Source organism: Bactrocera dorsalis, chromosome 1 (assembly GCF_023373825.1).
Source record: "Bactrocera dorsalis isolate Fly_Bdor chromosome 1, ASM2337382v1, whole genome shotgun sequence".
In the NCBI taxonomy this organism is placed as follows: domain Eukaryota; kingdom Metazoa; phylum Arthropoda; class Insecta; order Diptera; family Tephritidae; genus Bactrocera; species Bactrocera dorsalis.
This window is the reverse complement of record NC_064303.1, coordinates 43,638,231-43,659,582: the sequence shown is the minus strand read 5'-3', so window position 1 is coordinate 43,659,582 and position 21,352 is coordinate 43,638,231. Positions and strand designations below refer to the sequence as shown.

The 21,352-nt window shown below is 37.6% G+C and overlaps 2 protein-coding genes across 3 annotated transcripts in view; one reads left to right on the top strand and one right to left on the bottom strand.

Annotated features, from left to right (window-relative positions):
- LOC125780329 (uncharacterized) overlaps positions 1-21,352 on the top strand; it is a 282,319-nt gene that overhangs the window by 124,294 nt on the left and 136,673 nt on the right. The window lies entirely within an intron of this gene.
- LOC105223670 (DNA topoisomerase 3-alpha) overlaps positions 11,869-21,352 on the bottom strand; it is a 36,102-nt gene continuing 26,618 nt past the window's right edge. For both annotated transcript variants that reach the window (XM_049462408.1, XM_011201446.4), the window contains exons 12-13: positions 12,099-12,155; positions 11,869-12,034 (exon numbers count right to left, since the gene is read on the bottom strand). In XM_049462408.1, coding sequence (XP_049318365.1) covers positions 11,946-12,034; positions 12,099-12,155 — 146 coding nt within the window. In that variant the 3' untranslated portion in view covers positions 11,869-11,945. The remainder of the gene's footprint in view (positions 12,035-12,098; positions 12,156-21,352) is intronic.

Here is a 21,352-nt window from a genome sequence, read left to right as displayed (position 1 = left end):
TATTTCACTTACCGTGCGATTCTGTAACTTGAGACAATCTCAAGTCTCAAAATTTGAGATTTCAAGTTAGAGATAATTTTTGAGACTTGAAATGATATTGCTATTCTGTAAGTGACAGTCACAAAATCTATTACATTTCATTATTCAGAGATGTTTTTACACTTGAATGAAAATATTTTATGTCGATAACAAATATTAAATTTTCTATAACATAGTCAAAAAACATAATTATCAATAAAAATAAAAATATATGTTGACTCTGTTTCATAATATTTACGAAATTTATGTAAAATTTATTTATTTTTCATGTTTTCGTGTTTGAGTTGCTTACAAAATATAAAGAAACGACAATCGATTAATATCTATGATGATCTCTATTCAGTATATTCAAAATGGCAGACAAGAGCTCTTTTTAGTTTTGTGACCTGCTAACTACCAGGTCTCAATATTTTGAGACTAACGCTAGAGACTGTTTAGTGAATAGTAACTAGTCTCAAATTGAGACTTTCAGCCCTATTCTGAAAAAACCTCTCAACTGAGTTGAGAGGAAATATTTGAGAGATTTCTTGTGAAGCATAATTTGTGAGGCTATTCTTGCTCAAACCTCATAAGAAAAAAGCTTAAAAAAGCTTAAAAAAGTCACCACGTGAGGTAAAAAGCTTTTTACTGTCAAAACGCTTTTTTAATAAAAATAAGCAAACAAAAATGGACACACAAATGGATAATCAGCATATGTAAGTAATTTTGAAAATTTTAAATATATATATATATATTTATATACAATAATTTCATATATATAATAATTAAATAAGTAATAATAAAAATGTAAAAAAATAAAAAAATGAAATAAAATAAAATGAATTATTTAAAAATATGTAGATGTCTTTTTATTCATTCTTAGAGGAAGTAAAATGTACAGAGACAGAAAGTAACTTACATATATGTATATATGCATATATTTATTTTTACAGAGGATTGGCTCATATAGAGCATATAACTATTACCAACGCATTTTTGCTAAGAGCCATGCCTGTAAAAATACAAACACGCCAGGAAACGCAGAAAACAGATATATTCGACTTCTGCATATACAAAGAACAGTTCCTCCATGCTCAAATACTTTTTAAAAAATGTAAAATATTAATTTAAAACAAAATAAACACTGATGTTTTCTATTATGATGGCTGCTTTCACACGTCACAGATATTTGTGAGAATAGTGAGCATTTGAGCTTTTGAATTTTCGCCAGAATAAGGTAACCCTCACTACAGTGAGAAACATCACTGTAGTGAGGTTGGTGACTTTTGTGAGGGCATGAGAATAGGGCTGTTTGCCTCAAAATGTCTCAAATAGAGACTAGTTACAGAATCCCGCTATTATATTTATACAATTGATATCTTAAGCTTAAATACAGAGTTTCATCTTACATTCTAAGAATTGCAGACTTATGTGTTAGATGATGTGCTGAATATAAATTCTATATATCAACAATTATAACATTATCTTCAAAAGTTACTAAATATACTCCGACTATTGTATGATTATTCACATTATGTTTTCCAGAAATTATTATAGCTTCGTCTTTTATAATATTTATTACTTTATTTGCTTTATTAATTTTTGTATAATTAGCATGTTTATTATTTAACATGCCTAATAAACAATTGGAGGATGGAGTCATGTGTAAACTTCACGCAAGTGACGAAAGTTCTCTGATCACCATTCACTTGGGAGTGGCCAGAAACGTTTCTTTTACATATGGCTCAAGCAGCTCACGACTTCCGGACACGTTTGAAGGCGAGCTAAAGAGAGAAGGCGAAAGATCCCCTACATAGGGTTGTGCGCTGGGTTTGGGACCCGCCACGTAAAAAAAACACCGCCAATGAAAACTAACAACTAGCCTCGGATGAGAGACCCCCCTTTTGATGACGACCATGGCAAATGAAATAAGGACTACGAATTGAGGGCATGCACCTGGAATGTCTGGTCCCTTAATTGGGAAGGTGCCGCTGCCTAGCTGGTTGATGTGTTCGTGAAAATAAAGGCTGACATCACCGCCGTCCAAAAATGCGATGGACGGGACAAGGACTGAGAGAAGTATGTCCTTGTGGCATTTACTATAGTGCCCATATAAAGGAGCGCAAATTTGGTGTGGGACTCGTGGTGGGAGAGTGACTCAATCGCCGAGTACTATCATTCACTCCGGCGAATGAACGTCTAGCTACAATCCGTATCAAAGCGAGGTTCTTCAGCATATCGCTGATTTGCGCCCACGCCCCGACGGCAGAGAAGGACGATGTGACCAAAGATGGCTTTTATGAGCGCTTGGAGTGCACCTATGAGAACTGCCCCGTCACGAGATCTAACTCGTGCTTGGCGACTTTAACGCCAGGGTGGGCAAAGAAGGTATCTTTGGCACTACGGTCGGTAAATTCAGCCTCCACGAGGAAACATCCCCAAATGGGTTGAGGCTGATCAACTTTGCCGGGGCCCGAAATATGGTTATCTGTAGTACTAGATTCCAGCATAAGAAGATTCATCAAGCTACCTGGCTGTCTCCGGATCGAAAAACTACCAACCACATCGATCATGTTGTGATAGACGGAAGACACGTCTCCAGTGTTTTAGATGTGCGTGCGCTCCGAGGTCCTAATATCGACTCGGACCACTTCCTTGTTGCAGCTAAGATTCGCACCCACCTCTGTGCAGCAAAAAACGCACGCCAACAAACACAAGGAAGGTTCGACGTAGAGAAGCTGCAATCACAACCGACAGCCGAACGATTTTCTACTCGGTTTGCACTCCTGCTCTCTCAGAGCACTCGTCAACAACTCGGTATAAGGGAACTGTGGAACGGCCTTTTTGGCTCCTTACGTACAGCCATGGGTTTTCGGAAAATGCAAAAGAACAGATGGTATGATGAAGAGTGCCGTGTTGCAGTGACAGAAAACAGACTGCCTACCACACAACTGTGGGACGGCATTTCAAACTACTTACGTACAGCTGCAACCGAAACCATTGGTTTTCGGGAAGTGCAAAAGAACAGCTAGTACAACTAGGAGTGCCGTGTCGCAGCGGAGAGAAAACAGGCTGCTACCTCGCATCGTTACGATCGACCACAACACGTGCGGGATGGGATAGATACCGAGAGTTGAAGAGGGAAGCGAGACGCATTTGTAGACAGAAAAAGAAAGAGGCCGAAATGCGTGAGTACGAAGAGCTTGATAAGCTGGCCGACAGGGTTAATGCTCGAAAATTCTACGAAAAGATGCGGCGACTTACAAAAGGTTTCAAGACCGGAGCATACTCTTGTAGAACCCCCAAAGGTGATCCAGTCACCGATGCCCAGAGCATACTTAAATTATGGTGGGAACACTTCTCCAGCTTGCTGAATGGCAGTGAACGCACAACAGCAGGAGAAGGCGAACCCGATACCCCAATCGAAGACGATGGAGCAGACGTTCCATTGCCCGATCATGAAGAAGTTCGAGTGGCAATTACCCGCCTGAAGAACAACAAAGCGGGCCCCCGCCGCTTTACTATTCAAACACGGCGGCGAAGAACTGATAAGGACGAAAGCATGCCCAACGATTGGAATTTAAGTGTGCTATGTCCAATCCATAAAAAAGGAGACCCCACAATCTGCGCCAACTACCGTGGGATAAGCCTCCTCAACATCGCGTACAAGGTTCTATCGAGCGTATTGTGTGAAATATTAAAGCCCACCGTCAACAAACTGATTGGACCTTATCAGAGTGGCTTTAGACCTGGAAAATCAACAACCAACCAGATATTCACCATGCTCCAAATTTTAGAAAAGACTCGTGAAGGGAGAATCGACACACCACCTATTCGTCGATTTCAAAGCTGCTTTCAACAGCACAAAAAGGAGCTGCCTCTATGCCGCGATGTCTGAATTTGGTATCCACGCAAAACTAATACGGCTCTGCAAACTGACGTTGAGCAATACCAAAAGCTCCGTCAGGATCGGCAAGGACATCTGCGAGCCGTTCGATACCAAACGAGGTTTCAGACAAGGCGACGTCCTATCGTGCGACTTCTTCAATCTTCTGTTGGAGAAAATTATTAGAGCTGCAGAACTTAATCGAGCAGGTACAATCTTTTATAAGAGTGTACAGCTGCTGGCGTATGACGATGATATTGATATCATCGGCCTCAACACCCGCGCCGTTAGTTCTGCTTTCTCCAGACTGAACAAGGAAGCAACGCAAATGGGTCTGGCAGTGAACGAGGGCAAGACGAAATATCTCCTGTCATCCAACAAACAGTCGTCGCACTCGCGACTTGGCTCTCACGTCACTGTTGACCGTCATAACTTTGAAGTTGTAGATAATTTCGTCTATTTAGGAACCAGCATTAACACCACCAACAATGCCAGCCTAGAAATCCAACGCAGGATTACTCTTGCCAACAGGTGCTACTTCGGACTTAGTAGGCAATTGAAAAGTAAAGTCCTCTCTCGACGAACAAAAGCGAAACTCTATAAGTCGCTCATAATTCCCGCCCTGCTATATGGTGCAGAGGCTTGGACGATGACAACAACCGATGAGTCGACGTTACGAGTTTTCGAGAGAAAGGTTCTGCGAAAGATTTATCGTCCTTTGCGCATTGGCCACGGCGAATATCGCATTCGTTAGAACGATGAACTGTACGAGATATACGACGACATTGACATAGTTCAGCGAATTAAAAGACAGCGGCTACGCTGGCAAGGTCATGTTGCCACGTAGCGAAGAGTAGAAACGACTGGCGCGCTGTTTTTGACTCAGCTATAATCGCGTGAGTGGTGTCTACGCCAGTAAATTGCAGGATGTCATAAATTATTAAAAGCAAAACAATTCTTCATGCAAGATTGCAGATTGCAAATATCCTATACCGAAATATACAAGGGCACGAGGGCACCCATTGCAGAATCTAGTGATATATGAACGGCTGATTCGGTCAATTTATTGTAAATGACTATTGTGCATTGATATTGTGAATTGGCGCATCTTCTGCATTCATTCTTAACAAAAAAATATATCAAATCTTTATAGTTTAAATAGAAATTACAAAATCTATTTAAAATTTACTTTCCTCAACAATTTACCGTTGAAATATGTATTTAAGTAAAATGACAGCTAGCACAGGGTTGCAATTATTTTTATACTCTCGCAACAAAGTTGCTAAGGAGAGTATTATAGTTTTGTTCACATAACGGTTGTTTGTAAGTAACTAAAAGAGTCAGATATAGGGTTATATATACCAAAGTGATCAGGGTGACGAGTAGAGTTGAAATCCGGATGTCTGTCTGTCCGTCCGTCCGTCCGTGCAAGCTGTAACCTGAGTACCGAAAACCTATAAAGTGTCATAACTAAGCCATAAATAAAGATATTAAAGTGAAATTGGGCATATTTGGCCTTAATTTTTTTTGGAAAAGTGGGCGTGACCCCGCCCTCTACAAACGCCCCTATCATGCATTTCGATTACGTTCCCGCTCTACGCTCCGCCGGAGTCGAAATTAGGTATCATGCGTTGCAATTGGATTGAAAGAAGAAGAGGAAGAGCTATAACTCTTTCGAAATCAGCTGTTTGCTTTGAAATATGTGAAACTGGAACATAACAAAGCAAAAATACACAAATTACTGCTGTTCAAAGAAAATAAATAAAAGTAAAATTTTTATATTGTTATTATTTTTATTAAACATAACTATGGAATCTTTATCCGCGGCGATATTACTGGTTGAGGAGGAGAGCAGCGCATCTCAGAATGCTGGGGTGAGAATTGAAAGGAGAAGATTACGAGATATGTGCGATCCCTTCCAGATGAATGACGGGCTGTAAGTAATTGCACATGAAAGTAGACATTTTTCTTACAATTTGTTTACTTATTTAGATTCAAACAAACTTTCGTCTGAATAAGGACGCATACAAGTATGTCCTAGATACGTCTGCGGAAGAAACGACGGCAAGTAAATTTGATGCTTCCTCTTTCCAAAAAGCCTGCACATCTTCTTTAGGACCCTGGTGGAAACCGTTGGCTATATCTAGCTTACTCTCCATCACATCTGCCAATTTTCCATATTGCTCTGGTGTTGTTGTTTTTGACCTGAAGAAATCGGATAATAACCACGCCCACCTCCCATACAAAGTTTATGTTGAAAATCACTAAAAGTGCGTTAACCGACTAACAAAAAACGTCAGAAACACTAAATTTTACGGAAGAAATGACAGAAGGAAGCAGGATTTTTTTTTTAATTGAAAATGGGCGTGGCGTCGCCCACTTATGGACCAAAAACCATATCTCAGGAACTATTAATCTAATTAATTTTACAGAAAAATAAAAAAATATATAAATGACGGATAATGAAATCTCGATTATCACTTTATCATGCGAGAGTATAAAATGTTCGGTGACACCCGAACTTAGCCATTCCTTACTTGTTTTACGTGTCATTGCACGGGTTTTGGAGTTTTGCAAGAGCAAGAGAATCCTCCTATTTTGTTTTCACTGGTTAGGTGAATTAGCTATTGAGCGGATTGGGCGCTGGTTAAATCAAATAAGATAGGCTATGTTCGTAAATGCATCATGACTTGCAGCATAAGCAACAGTAGCAACACTGCAAGTTTGACGTTTGATACTTCTTATACAATTTTTGACAATTTGCAGATACATTTGTTTGCATTTTTGAACGCGTATAATACTAAAATGTAAATTTTGCAGAATCTAACACTAGCCGAAATTTGTGAGCAAAGAAATGATAGATTTTCTTTAAATTTAAGAAAAAGAAGAGTATTGAAGTCAGTGTAGGTACAAATGGTTGTCTTTAAAAAGAAAAATACCTAAAAACAAATCGTTTATTAAAACAACAAAGCCGATTCCTGAGGTCACAACTTTCTTCCACAATACATTTTTTTCCTTCTACCCGATTTAAACTCGTCCTCCATATTCAACCGTACTCTCAGCAATAACTTTGTCTCTGCATTACTGATATTTTCACTAAAACTTTAAAAATAATAATTTATACAATTATTATTAACATAATTTAACTAAATTTCAATACAAAAATTAGAATAAAACAGTTTTGCACTTTTCGTCAGACATCGTAGTTAAATGCAGTAAACAATTTTTTGATAGAAATTATGAGTGACGGCTGATAGAAGTGTTGTCTTTTTGAACGCTTGATTATTGCAGTGCTGCAATATTGGCATTTCTGAACGTTCTGTTTGTTATGCAATCGTCATGATGCGCGATGCATTTACGAACATAGCCATATTAATTATTTCTTCACAGTTGTGTGGCTGGCTACCCTAATTGGAAAAGACCAAGCGCAACTGACCCTGCAAGACGGGTAGCTGTTAGCAAACGTGTAAGCGAATTGTTATTGTTCACTTTTGCATTCGTTAAAATATTTGTTACTTTTGTTCAGAGAGTGGGAAAAAAGTAACACATAGCTATTTGATGTTCAATGGTTATCTCGCTCTAACCAATGGCAAATATCGCATGCTGCCTTGTTCTAACAGAATACACACATTTGTTAGCAAATCTCTTTACAGCATGTTACGGGTAACAAATTATTTTGTTAGCGCTTAGCTTACCCATGTGTTATGGATAACAAAAAGTATTTGTTACCCGAATATCTGTTAGTGTTATTATTTTGGTTATCAGTTTGTTACCTTTAACATATAAGCATGTTAGGAAGAACAAGCAGTAACAAGATTATCTGTTACCCATTTGTTACTTCTAGCAAATTAAATTCTTTTAAATAAAACTCAGTTTTTTTATTATTTCTCTTTATTTAATAATAAAATCAAAATAAAATGCACAATCTATAACAAATATTTCAATTAAATATACTTAACTTTAATAATTTAAAACATACTCCATTATTTGGTTGCTGCACGCAATAGATTTGAATTTTACCAATGGTCCAAATGATTTCTGTAATATTAAAATTTTTAATTATACACACAACATTAAATTCACAATGCTTACCTTTTTCTCCTTGTTAACCTCTTTCGTTTTCTCTATATAAAAGAAATTAATAATATATATATATAAATTAGAAATTAATTATAAAATATCATATTATCAAATAGCGAACTTACCTCTTTAAAATCCAAAATAAACTGCGCTTTTCGTTTATTCTTCTTGAAATATTGAGTATTCGCCTCTCCTATTCTAACAAGTTAACATTACAATATGTTTATAATGTCGATAGTTTTTCTCTATCTTACTTACGTATTCTCCCATTCCATTGAAAATTCCAGAAAATGTAACAGTGTTAGTGAACAGCTGAAAATGTTTCAATGTGTTTGTGCAATCTGTTACCTCCGTCTTGCAGGGGAGCGACCAAGGCGATAGAATGATGGTGCCGGATGATTGTTTGTGCAACTACCGTTGTTGGTGGTTATTAGTGTGCGAGTCAATGGTTGTTGTTGCGTTGTCTAAGCAACATCAAACTGTGTTCATTTGTACATAAAACTTATTAAGAGGTGGAAAAACGCTATCTTTTTAATAGCATTTTCAAATTGCAGATGCTCCTCCATACTTCGATAAAGTCTACTAAATTACATTTTGTTACGAGAAAATGTTAGTTTTAACCCTTTATAGTAATATATATACATATATAAATATATAGCTTAACCCCACTTTGGTAATTTATATATACATATATAAATATATAGCTTAACCCCACTTTGGTAATTTATATATACATATGTTACAAATTACCGTTAGGTGAACAAAATTATTATTATCTGCTACAACATGTTGTATAATTAGACAAAAATAAGGTTTCTGGACAACTCTTTATCAATCACTTTTTTAATGAACCTTTGATTAGGTTCGAGTCGGTCATAATGGTGATTATGGCTTTAAATAATAGACCCTTAACGATGACTACATTTATTCTACTTAACGAAATTCTCTTCAACAACTTTTCAATGACATTCCGCTTAATTTTTTGGTCTATTGGTTATAACAGGAATAGAGGCAATTAACGGTCCCTTAAAGTGGAGGTTAAATTATATTTATTTAAATTCCGCCACTTTAGAGCTCAAAATAGTCTAAGTATTGTATTTTCTTCATTTTTAATGCTATTTTTAAGATACAAACATTTTAAATTTCTCTCTTATTCACCATTCCTCACCACACCCATTTCACACTACACACTGGCCCCTATTATGAGTTGCATTCGATCTTCGACAACGATCGAAAATGCTGGTCGAACGAATTTGCATTTGGTATTACGACGCTCATTCGATGAAGATTGGCGTAATTGTGAGTTGCAATCATTTTGAATGTTCACGATAGTATACATCTGTCAGATAAAACTAACAAATATTTTATAAATAAAGAAAATATAAATATAAGTTAAAATAAAATATGACTAGGACTGAGTTGTGGTTTGGCGATTCTTCAGAGGAGGATGAAAGCTTACTGGAATTGGCTAGAAATAGAAAGAAGCTAAGGGACGCTTCCAACCCTTTGGAATTGGATTCCGCTACGTAAGTACAATGCTATTTGTTAGAGGTTTCTACATGTTCAACATTTAGGAAATTTTATTTGTAGATTTATAAAAAACTTCCGTTTGTCGAAAGAGGCGTTTGTTGATTTTCTGTCCGCTACAGAGGAGATGCTGCAGCGATGCACACGAGCGAAATCTATTCCCAATATACTAAAATTGGCAACAGCTTTACGATTTTGTGCTCAGGGATCGTATCAACTTAGTATAGGGAATGAAAACATGCTTGGGCTTGCACAGCCCACGGTGTCTGTAGTACTATCTGAGGTACTCGATGCCCTGGAGAATTTCATTTGCCAAAGATGGATAAAATTCAATTATACCGAGGCTGAAATGCAACAAGCAAAATCACATTTTTATAGTAATACCAGATTTCCTGGGGACTTTCGGCCTGCATAAAATTAACAAAAATAGTATAAATTAATTATTTGTTACCATAAAGCAATAAATAAACGCAAAAAATCTACATTTTCACAAATTTCCATTCACTACGCTACGCTGTCGATAGGTAAATTCTGTTCGACAGCCATTTCGATGCTCAACGAAAATTTCGACAGGGTTGCATAGCTCATAATACGAATTTGACATTCGGTTTTCGATTTTCGATAGCCAGCGAATAGCGAAGATCGAATGCAACTCATAATAGGGGCCACTATACGATATACGATGTGGGTTTGCCATTGTCATACGTATTACACTTTGTAACGTGTTTTGTTTAAACTGGTAAATAGAATATTATTATTTATTTTTTGAAAATTTTAATAACTGAAATCTATCTCAGGTTCACAAATAATTAATTTGTGACTATAACCACACCAGCGCAGCTGCAACAGGCTGTCATCCAATTATGTGAGCTGCATAAGACTCTGATATATTCCTAGGTCCTGGCCAACACTCTCATTGTAAGGGGTCAGTGCAGAATATTACGGGAGCGTTAAACAATGCCTTGCCAGAAGTGGTTATACCAGCTCTGGAAGTTTTTTAAGTTGAAGTTAACCTTCAACACCTTATTTCCAGTCTTCTCTGCGACAGAGTGATTTTACGGAGTTCTGGTGATGCATATGCTCAGCGAAATGTGATTATTAGCACCACATAAGGTGCAGGTTAATAACCTGCTGAAAAAATTAATGTTCATGGCTGCTGGGTGAACCCCGACTGTTACGTCAAGTGACATCTCTAAAATATAAATACTAACTTAATTTAAATGAATTTAATTATTAAAAATTTCAAATAAAATTATTAAGTTGGTTTATACGGTATAAGATACTTACCCTAATAATACTATTTCAGATACTTACCTTAATCTTTTACTATAATTTAACGAAATGAATTCTACAAGGTGCGTCCCAAAGTAAACAGGACTTTAATAAAAAAAAAAACAGATCAAATGGGTTTTTGGCAAAATCAATTTATTTTATTCAAATTTTGCACGGCCAAAAGCATGTCAAACGAGGGTTTTAGCTCGTTGGCAGGTATGGCCGCGAGTATGCTCTTGCAAGCTTTTTGAATGGCCTCTACGTCTGCATAACGCTTTCCTTTTATCAGCAAATGCATTTTTCTGAAAAGGAAGAAGTTGCACGGGGCCATATCAGTTAATGGTTAATGGTGCACACACCTTTAACACCGTAAGCCCAAATGTTGGGTCAAAATGTGATAAATCGATGTTTTGGAGATGTTCAATTCCATTTCCATGAATTTCAATGATGATTTCCGCTGAGTTTTGATGAATTCACGCACAATTTCGATGGAATTTCCAGTGATCACGGATTTTTATTGGCCCACATGTTGATCGTCATTTATGTCCTCACGCCCACTTTCAAAACGTTGAACCACTCGCGCTTTCTGCTACGGGATAGGCAAACATCGCCATAAACTTGCTTCATCAATTGATTTCGGTAAAAGTTTTACCAATTTTAAAACAAAATTTAATGTTGGCTCTTTGTTCGAAGCTCATTTTCGCACAAATAACAAAAACATACTGACACTTAAATCGCAATAACTTGACTTTAACGCACCAGTCGACATATAAGTAGATTCAAAAAGTCCTGGAATGCACCTTGTACTTCCCCTTTTATGTAAATACATACTAACATGTACCACTAGTTTAAGCCGTTAGATTAAGGTTTAGGCTAAGTCATAAAATAAGTAAAATAAAGAATTCAATTGCATTAACATAGCAATGGCGATCACATGCGTTTCTTTTATAGATCTCATTATCGGAACAGCCAGTTGTTTTTTTTTTTTCACGGGAAGTCGCGCATACCACTAACTTGAATTTAAAACCCGTCATAGAACCTAACCTAACCCTATAACCGCACATTAATATTAAAAACAATAGTCCTTAACCTGTATGTATTTTATAAGCAAAATAAAAAAATAGTTCCATATTTTAATAACAATGAAAGAAATATAAAATACTTAATTTTGAAGGCCAGATTTTCGAGGACACTTTAAGCGAGTATGACCCTCCTGACGACACAAGCCGCATTTGCGTTTTTGAGCAAAATCTATAATTAGACGTTTTACTTATATTTATTATATTTAAAAGAGAGAAAATAAAAATTAAATTACCTTTTGAAGTTCTGTTACCTGAGCACTGAACACCTTGACTGATTTCGTCTATAGCGCCTAAGGTATTTTTAAATTAAAAATATGAGATGATCAATTGATAGTATAGTTTAATTGTCTTTTTCATAGTAAGTGTTTAATACCAATAAACCAATTATATAACAGTAATTTATTAACATTTCAATTTTACTTTAAAAAAAATGTGTAAGTACGAGTATGAATAACTTAGTGACAGTATAGTAATGTAAATAAAATAACAGCATGGAGTCATGTGTAGAAGTTCACACAAGTGAGGAAAGTTCTCTGAGCGCCATTCACTTTATTCTTTTACAAAGGGTTCAAGCAACTCACGCATTCCGGTCTTAGACCAAGTGTCTTTTTCTGGATTCGTTGTGGGAGGAGAAACTCCGTCGCCAAATCCTGGCATTCTAGCTAAAATCCGCTTACAATTCGTATAAGTTATCGCGAGAAAACGACACACCCTAAAGTTATCGCGAGGAAACGACACACCCTAATTCCCGTCGTAATAAGAGCCTACCACTCTGCACATGTCGCTAAGTTAGCACATTTTGCGTGAGAACATTGGCCAGACATCAAAGTAAACTAACACGATGCACGAGGCGCAAGGTTAGCAAAACGCCTTTTTAGAAATTTAAAGTTAGGAAGTCAGAATGGAAATATGAACACAGAACAAACAAGCGATTTAATTAAGGCGGAAGTTAGAAGTGCTTTCGCAGCACAAAGGTTGGAGTTCGATAGGAAGTTAGGAGCAATCCAAAACCAGGTGACGGGCAGCAGGCCAAAGGTAGAAAAATATCTAAAGGTATCTGTAAATCCACTAGTGACATGTGACATAACGCTTGATGCGATCAAATCACTTCCCGAATTTCATGGTCACATAGGCACATATGTGTCATGGCGCGAGACGGCGCATAACGCTTATGAACTGTTCAAAAGGTACGATGGCAGTGAACAACACTACCAAGCAGTTACCATTTTGAGGAACAAAATAAGAGGTTCTGCCGATGCGGTCCTCTCATCATTTAGTACTGTGCTGAATTTTAATGCCATTATAGCACGTTTAGATTTTACGTACGCGGACAAACGTCCCGTATATCTTATAGAGCAGGAATTATCTACCTTAAGACAGGGTTCTAGGTCCTGTCTGGAATTCTACGATGAGGTAGAAAAGAAGCTAACGTTACTAGCTAATAAGACTATAATGTCTTACGAGAGTAGCGGGGCAGAAATTATAAACGAGAAATATAGGGCAGATGTCCTAAGAGTTTTCATTTTCGGCTTAAGGAAGCCCTTATGCGATATTCTCTTCGCTTCACGGCCGTCTGACCTTCCGTCTGCTCTTGCTTTAGCACAGTAGGTAGACTCAAACCATGAGCGGTATGCGTTCGCGGCCAATTTTGCTGCCAAGAACGTCGAGGGCAACCACATTAAAAAAATAATAATATAATTTCAAGCCAGAACAACCATAGGACAAACACTTACGATCCACCCTCAGCTCATAAGAGCCCACACTACTATAGTAGTAGGCAGTACAAACCCGGACATGCACCTCATTTTACGGAAAATCAAAGGGTAAATAACGAACGTGACAGCGACAGACTAGTTAGAGCGGAACCAATTGACGTTGATCCATCCTTATCAAAATTTAAACACCAATCGTTTGACAGAGACCGAGGTGCCTATCAAGGAAACAGTAATAGAACGCAACAGGGCTATCAACAAAAACGTCCAGCAAATTCTGGACGTTACACAGGACCAAAGATCCAACGTGTTAATCACCTGGAGGAGGAAGTTGAGCTACAGAGTGAATCATTGTACGGTGCAGAAGCCGAACAAGCGGCGGATGACGTAAGTTTAGATCAACTTAATTTTTTAGGCGAAGGTCCCTCCTACCCTGGATTTCAAAGTCCCTAGGAGGGAAGGAAGTGAAACTCCTTATCGATACCGGTGCGTAGAGGAGTTATATGAAACCAACACCGGCTTTAAGGACACAACATTTCAGGGACACATTCTCTGTAAAATCTATTCACGGGGTTACTTCTATCATGGAAAAATGCTACATAAAATATTTGGCGTAGTGGCAGAATTTTTCATCTTACCGGACTTAACATGATTTGATGGCGTGATTGGGCTCGACATACTAAACAGGGTCCATGCGAACATTGACCTTGAATCGAACACAATAAATCATGATTTTGGTGAGGAGGAAATCTTCTTCATTTCCAGTCCTGACGTAAGCCAACTTAGGCTTCAAACAAATCTAGTACCAACAGACGTTAGGGAAGATTTTTCTAGGATGATCAAAAGGATGAATGGGGTTTTTGGTGACCCCAATGAGGCACTACCATACAATACAAAAGTGATAGCAACAATTCGCACGGAGGACGAAACACCAGTTTACTCAAGATTATACCCGTACCCACTGAGTGTAGCGGATTTCGTGGACAAAGAAATCAAGGACTTGTTAGCAAATGGAGTTATCCGGCCATCAAGATCACCGTTTAACAACCCTATATGGGTGGTAAAGAAAAAGGGGGTAGACGAAAACGGACAGGCGAAGCAGAGATTAGTTATTGATTTTCGGAAGCTCAATGAAAAAACTATCGGTGATAAATACCCAATTCCTGACATAACAGGAATTCTTTCCAATTTGGGTGGTAGTAAATACTTCACCACTTTGGACTTAAAATCTGGTTTCCATCAGATTAAACTATTGGAGCGTGATAGGGAAAAAACTGCTTTCTCTGTCAAGAATGGCAAGTATGAATTTTGCCGGTTACCTTTTGGATTAAAAAACGCGCCGAGCATCTTTCAACGCGTCATAGACGACGTATTAAGAGAGCATATTGGGAAAAGCTGTTTTGTTTATGTAGACGATGTTATTATTTTTTCGGAAAACAAACAGCAGCATCTGAAAGATATAGAATCAATTTTAAATGAATTATTTAGGGCCAACATGAGAGTGTCGGTTGAAATATCCAAATTTTTTAGGGCTGAGGTCGAATACCTGGGGTTCTTGGTTTCACAAGGAGGAATAAAAACGTGTCCAGACAAAGTCGACACAATACGAAGTTTCCCTGAGCCCACCACTCTAAGGGGACTCAGATCATTCCTAGGTTTAGCGGGTTATTATAGGTGTTTTATAAGGGATTTCGCTAGACTATCAAAACCATTGTCGAGCATCATGAGAGGCGAAAAAGAGGATGTAACCCTGACGTATCCAGATTTTAACAAACAATTTGACCTAACTACTGACGCATCGGCTCATGCTATAGGCGCCGTCCTCTCTCAGGAGGGCAAACCGATTACCATGATTTCTCGCACTTTGTCCGGGAGCGAGGAGCATTACGCTACCAATGAAAGGGAATTGTTAGCTATTGTATGGGCATTGAAAGCTCTTAGAAACTACCTATATGGCGTAACAACACTTAATGTTTATACTGACCACCAGCCGCTGACCTTTGCGGTTTCGGATAGGAATCCTAATTCGAAAATTAAAAGATTGAAAGCCTTCATAGACGAATGCAACGCAAAGCTAATCTACAAACCAGGAAAGGAAAATGTGGTGGCAGACGCTCTATCTAGGCAACATATAAATGCTTTAGATAACACGAGCGTCGAGACAATTCATAGCGAGGAATCATCAACCCATACAATTGAAAGATCGGAAAAACCGGTAAATTGCTTCCGCAACCAGATTATTGTGGATGTAGGTACGGAACTTCAAAGAAAAACTTTTATAATTTTTAGAAAAAAGACAAGGCATATCATTTCTTACCGAGAAAAAAAGGGTTTATTAAAACTTTTACAGGAGGCCGTAAACACAACAGCAGTAAACGCAATACACTGCGATCTGCATGCACTTGCACAGTTTCAATACGAACTGGTCGAAATGTTTCCAACAGTTAAATTCAGACATACGGAGAAATTTGTTAACGACATTACGAATCCGAATGAGCAGCAGGAAATTATCGCTGCTGAACATAACAGAGCGCATCGAGCAGCGCAGGAGAACACAAAACAAATTCTAGAGGATTATTTCTTTCCAAAAATGGAGAAAAAAGTTAAACAATTTGGGGGAAATTGTCGAACTTGCTCGCGGGCGAAGTATGATCGGCACCCAAAGAAACAGCTTATTGCTCAAACGCCCATACCAACATATTGCGGAGAAATTCTTCACATCGACATATTTTCTACCGGGTCCAAGTTCTTCTTGACGTGCATCGACAAGTTTTCAAAATTTGCGATAGTACAGTCGTTGAAATCAAGAACGATAGTAGATGTCAAACCACAGCTCCTTCAGTTACTCAACATATTTTTCGGTACTCGAATAGTTTATTGCGACAATGAGAAGTCGCTGAATTCACACAGCATCAAAGCTACATTAAAGAATCACTTCAATATCGACATTGCGAATGCTCCACCACTACATAGTACATCAAATGGTCAGGTGGAGCGATTCCATAACACACTAATGGAAATAGCACGATGCCTTAAACTTGACAAAAATCTTGATGATGTTGAGGAAATTGTCCTTTTAGCTACGATTGAGTATAACAGGTCCATTCACACAGTAACAGGGATGAAGCCCCTTACCGTATTTCGTTCAATTAAAGATGACAACCAAATACCATGCCGCTTAAGAAACGCAGAGGAAAGAGAACTAACAACTCATAATAAGAACAGGCAGGATAGGGAGTTCCCTGTTGGAGAAAAAGTACTTGTTAAAAATAATAGGAGACTAGGCAATAAGCTTACGCCTCTTTATACTGAGGAAGAGGTGGAAAAGGACTTGGGTACAACAGTTTTAATAAAAGGGAGGAGGGTCCATAAGGACAACCTTCGTTAAACTTAATCTAGAACCTAGGTGTTTCTAATGATAAACAATTAACAAAAAGTTTCATATATGTTTTTAGGATTTTCATAACTTTGGCCATATCAATATCGGCAACGACAGGAAGGTTAATAGGCTATACCAATGCAAGGTACATTCCGGTGGTCGGTGAGGACCTTGTAATTTGGGAGAATTCAGGACACATCAAGCATGTTACCAACTTGACACTTTACGAATTACTGAGAGACGAGACAATTAATGCCACAGACCACTTTTCTCAGTCACATATGAGGAAGTTACTAGACGCGGACATAAACCAGATAAGTCGACTGATACAAATGATAAACGCTCACCACAGACAGGCGAGAAGCCTGAATGCCCTAGGGACAGTCCTGAAATACATTACCGAAACTCCTGACCATGACGACTTCAATAGATTAATGAACAAAGAAGAACAGCTAATTAACTCGCAGGACAGACAGTTCACCATAAACACTCAAGTACAGAAAGAAATCAATAACCTTACCATTACAGTAAATGAAATCCTGAAATTAACAAAAGAAAGAGAAATAAACACTGGTCACCTTTATGTCATACTTCTGGCTAGAAACAGAGCAATTATTACGGAATTAAATAACATTATAACAGCTGTCACTTTCGCCAAAATTGGGGTCTTCTCTTAGACAGTAACGAAATAAATTTCATAACAGGAGACGAGCACTTCACTGACCTTACCGCGGCCGATGTTATGGCAGTAGCTAGAATTAAGATATTACAGTATAATAACATAATTTACTTTTTAATAAGATATCCGATTCCTATGTTTAGATGTAAGAAAATTACTATTTTACCAGTAGCTCATGGCCACCAAATCCTGCACCTTGAAGAATCCATCTTAGCCAAGTGTTATAACCATACCATAGCCGTAAAGAACTGCAGCGACACAACACCAACGTTTTGCTTACCATCTCCGACTACATGTTGCGCTCTGCAGCTACTGACTCGCGACACCGCTAATTGCAGTACAACATTTAACAACCTCACATCAATTTCACCGATAAGTGATGGCCTTGTTGTCATCAATGACCAATTGGCTGTCATCGAGGAAAATAATGAGGTCCCTATTACGGTCAACGGAACATACCTCGTGGTCTTCAAAAACAACGTAAAGATTAATGGTACGACTTTTTATAACGAAAATTCTACGTTGCCTCTAAAACCTGAAACTCCATGGGCTTCTACAATCAACTTGACGCAGCACACAGAAATATTAAGCGCCTCTTATCTTCACCATGTGAATCTAGAGAATGTTCAAAGGATCAATCACCTGCGGCGATCAATCCATTATGGCCACGTTACAGGTTTCTCAGCCTTTGGTGTCTTATTAATCATGGCATTCACTGTTTACGTCTTTCTCAGGATAAGGAGGACCAAGAGAGAGATTATCATAGCCAGGTCCGCTGAAACTGCAATTAAAACCGCTTCTTTGAGGACCGAGAACGTTCCCTATTTAGAAGGGGAGGAGTTATTGCGAGAAAACGACACACCCTAAAGTTATCGCGAGGAAACGACATACCCTAATTCCCGTCGTAATAAGAGCCTACCACTCTGCACATGTCGCTAAGTTAGCACATTTTGCGTGAGAACATTGGCCAGACATCAAAGTAAACTAACACCATGCACGAGGCGCAAGGTCAGCAAAACGTCAGCAGAGGAGCCACAACGCGATGCGGGTTGGTGGCTTGAGCTAAGTTAGGGATAATTATAAGTTTCACTTTATACTTGACAACTAAGCCGAGATGACGGCAAATAAAATAATTTTGAATTAAACATTACATTTGAATAATTTATATGCTTATCTGTAGCACTGAATTCCAGCACAGGAAAACTCATCAAGGTAGTACCTGGCTGTCTACGGATCGAAAAGCCACCAACCAGCATGCATATGCTCCGAGGTCCTGACATTGACTCGGAGCGCTATATTGTTGCAGTGAAGATACAAGCTGAAATCACAACAGACAGCAAAACGGAATTCCTGCTCTCTGAAATCACTCGTCAGCAACTCGGTATAAGAGAATTGTCGGATTACATTTCAAGCTGCTTACGTACATCTGCAACCGAAACCATTGGTTTTCTGAAAATGCAAAAGAACAGCTGGTACGATGAGGGGTGCCGTGTCGCAGTGGAGAGAAAACAGACTGCCTACATCGCAACATTACAATCGACAACAACACGTGCGGATGGGATAGATATCATTTGTAGACAACACAAGAGAGACCGAAATGTGTGAGTACGAAAAGCATGACAAGCTGACCGACAGGGGTAATACTCGAAAATTCTAGTAAAAGAAGCAGAAGGTTTCAAGAACGGAACATACTCTTGTAGAACCTCCAGAGCGTGCTGAAATTGTGGAGGGAAAATTTCACCAACCTGCTGAATGACAGTGAAAGCATAACACAAGGAGTAGATGAACAGCAATTACCCGCTTGAAGAACCACGACTAAATATTGTTTTATTATAATAAATATTTTAACTGAATTTTGTTGTTGTAGAGTTGGTACTAATTTTCAGGAAAATTTAATTAAAAAATTAATAAATCTTTATGACATGTGGCCCTGATGCCGCTTGAGACAATTTACTGCCCTAGGCAAATAGCAAATTCTGCACCCCTTCTATCCCTATTGGCCCTAAAAACAATATTTATAATTATATTTAAAAATACTAACATTAATAAAAATTATTACTATTATTAGTACAAAAATAAAAAGTTAGTTATTTAAATGTTTTCGAGCCTTTAATGTCTTATTGTTGAAAGTTTGTGCCACTTCATTTTCAATTGATTGTTGCCAAGCCTATCAGTCTTTCTTGACACATTCTAGGATTTAATTTTAAAATTTTGCTAAATCACTAGTAGACCATCTTCCCCCTCATGATTGAAATAAAACTGGTATCAAAATAATACATACAAGTATATTGGGTATTTTCGCATTTTGTCAATAGATGTGGTTGAAGTCCTATATCTCCAATCTTACCAATCACATTATGTCATAGAGTTGAAAAGATGAGATTTTAAGCTTTATTTAATAAAAAAAAAGTTTTAAAAAATTTACAGCTGTTCAAAAATGAATGAAAATAACGAAGAAATTCGCTATATTTTAAAATTATTTTTTTATAAAAAGGGAAGAATGCCACGCAAGTCACAAATGAAATTTGTGAAGTTTACGGAGACGATGCTGTATCAGTTCGTTAGTACACTGATGGAATGTTGTCTTTAGCGGAAAAAAGGCAAAAAGTTGACGACCAAAATGGTCCATACGAGTATTTGTTTATTTATTTATTAGTATAAATATAAAAAAAAATAAGTTAAAGTTTTATTAGAAATACGAAAAGACTTTTTCGACAGCACATAGCTACTGCCAGGATATATGTATATATGGATTATACTGATTGTTGTTAATGAATAAGCTGGATTTTTTTGGACGCACAGGAACCGGCAAGGTATTTCTAATATCACAGAAAACAGCCTTGCCAGCCTTGCACACGCACAGGTATTCATAACAAACCAAAGAGAACATGTAACACAAAAATACCGGTATAGCTACTATGTTGAGAAAAAGATCAATTGTAATTTGAAGTGAGTACAACGTATTAAAGATATTATGCCAGTCCCAACTTTCACACCGCCGCCGGAGTTAGGGCCAATACTACATAAATATGTGATATTTTGGGTGCAAATTGACGGAATGCCCGAAATTAACACATAGCAACTTATACCATACAACAACAAACACTGGGTGCTACTATTAAAATAATAATACATCCGCTGTTTATAATTTTTATTAGAATACGATTATGAAACTTATTTTGTATATTATATAAATAAATAAAATAATTAACAAAATCCCAAATCGCCGTAAAAATTTACAAAATTATTTTATTTAGATAATAAAAAAAAGTACTAATAAATAAAATGTGTAAAGCTAGCTAAAATGCCGCCTTATAATTCGTGCGTCCTAGCCAATTGCCTAACTCCCCTTTATCGACGGACCTGTCCTGCTTAGCACGCAAAGGAGTTTGGAATTGCATACGAGCGAAATAGGTAATTTTCACGCCCTTCAAAATGAAGACATAAAAATTACAAAGGGATATAAAGCCAAAAATTATGATGCAAAAATGTAATTTAGTACGGAGTACGAAAGTAAAGAAGATCGTTGGTGGTTTCAACATCTTTTAAGTGTGGGCATAACTCTGCCCCCTAATAGGTTTAAAGTACTTATCACACAAAACCAATAGTAATGCATTCGGCGATTTTTACGATAAGTGAAATTATTCAACAAAGAATTTTCACTAAATTTTGTGTGCGGAATCAAATTTCTTGTTCGGAAACGTTCAGAATGTTGGA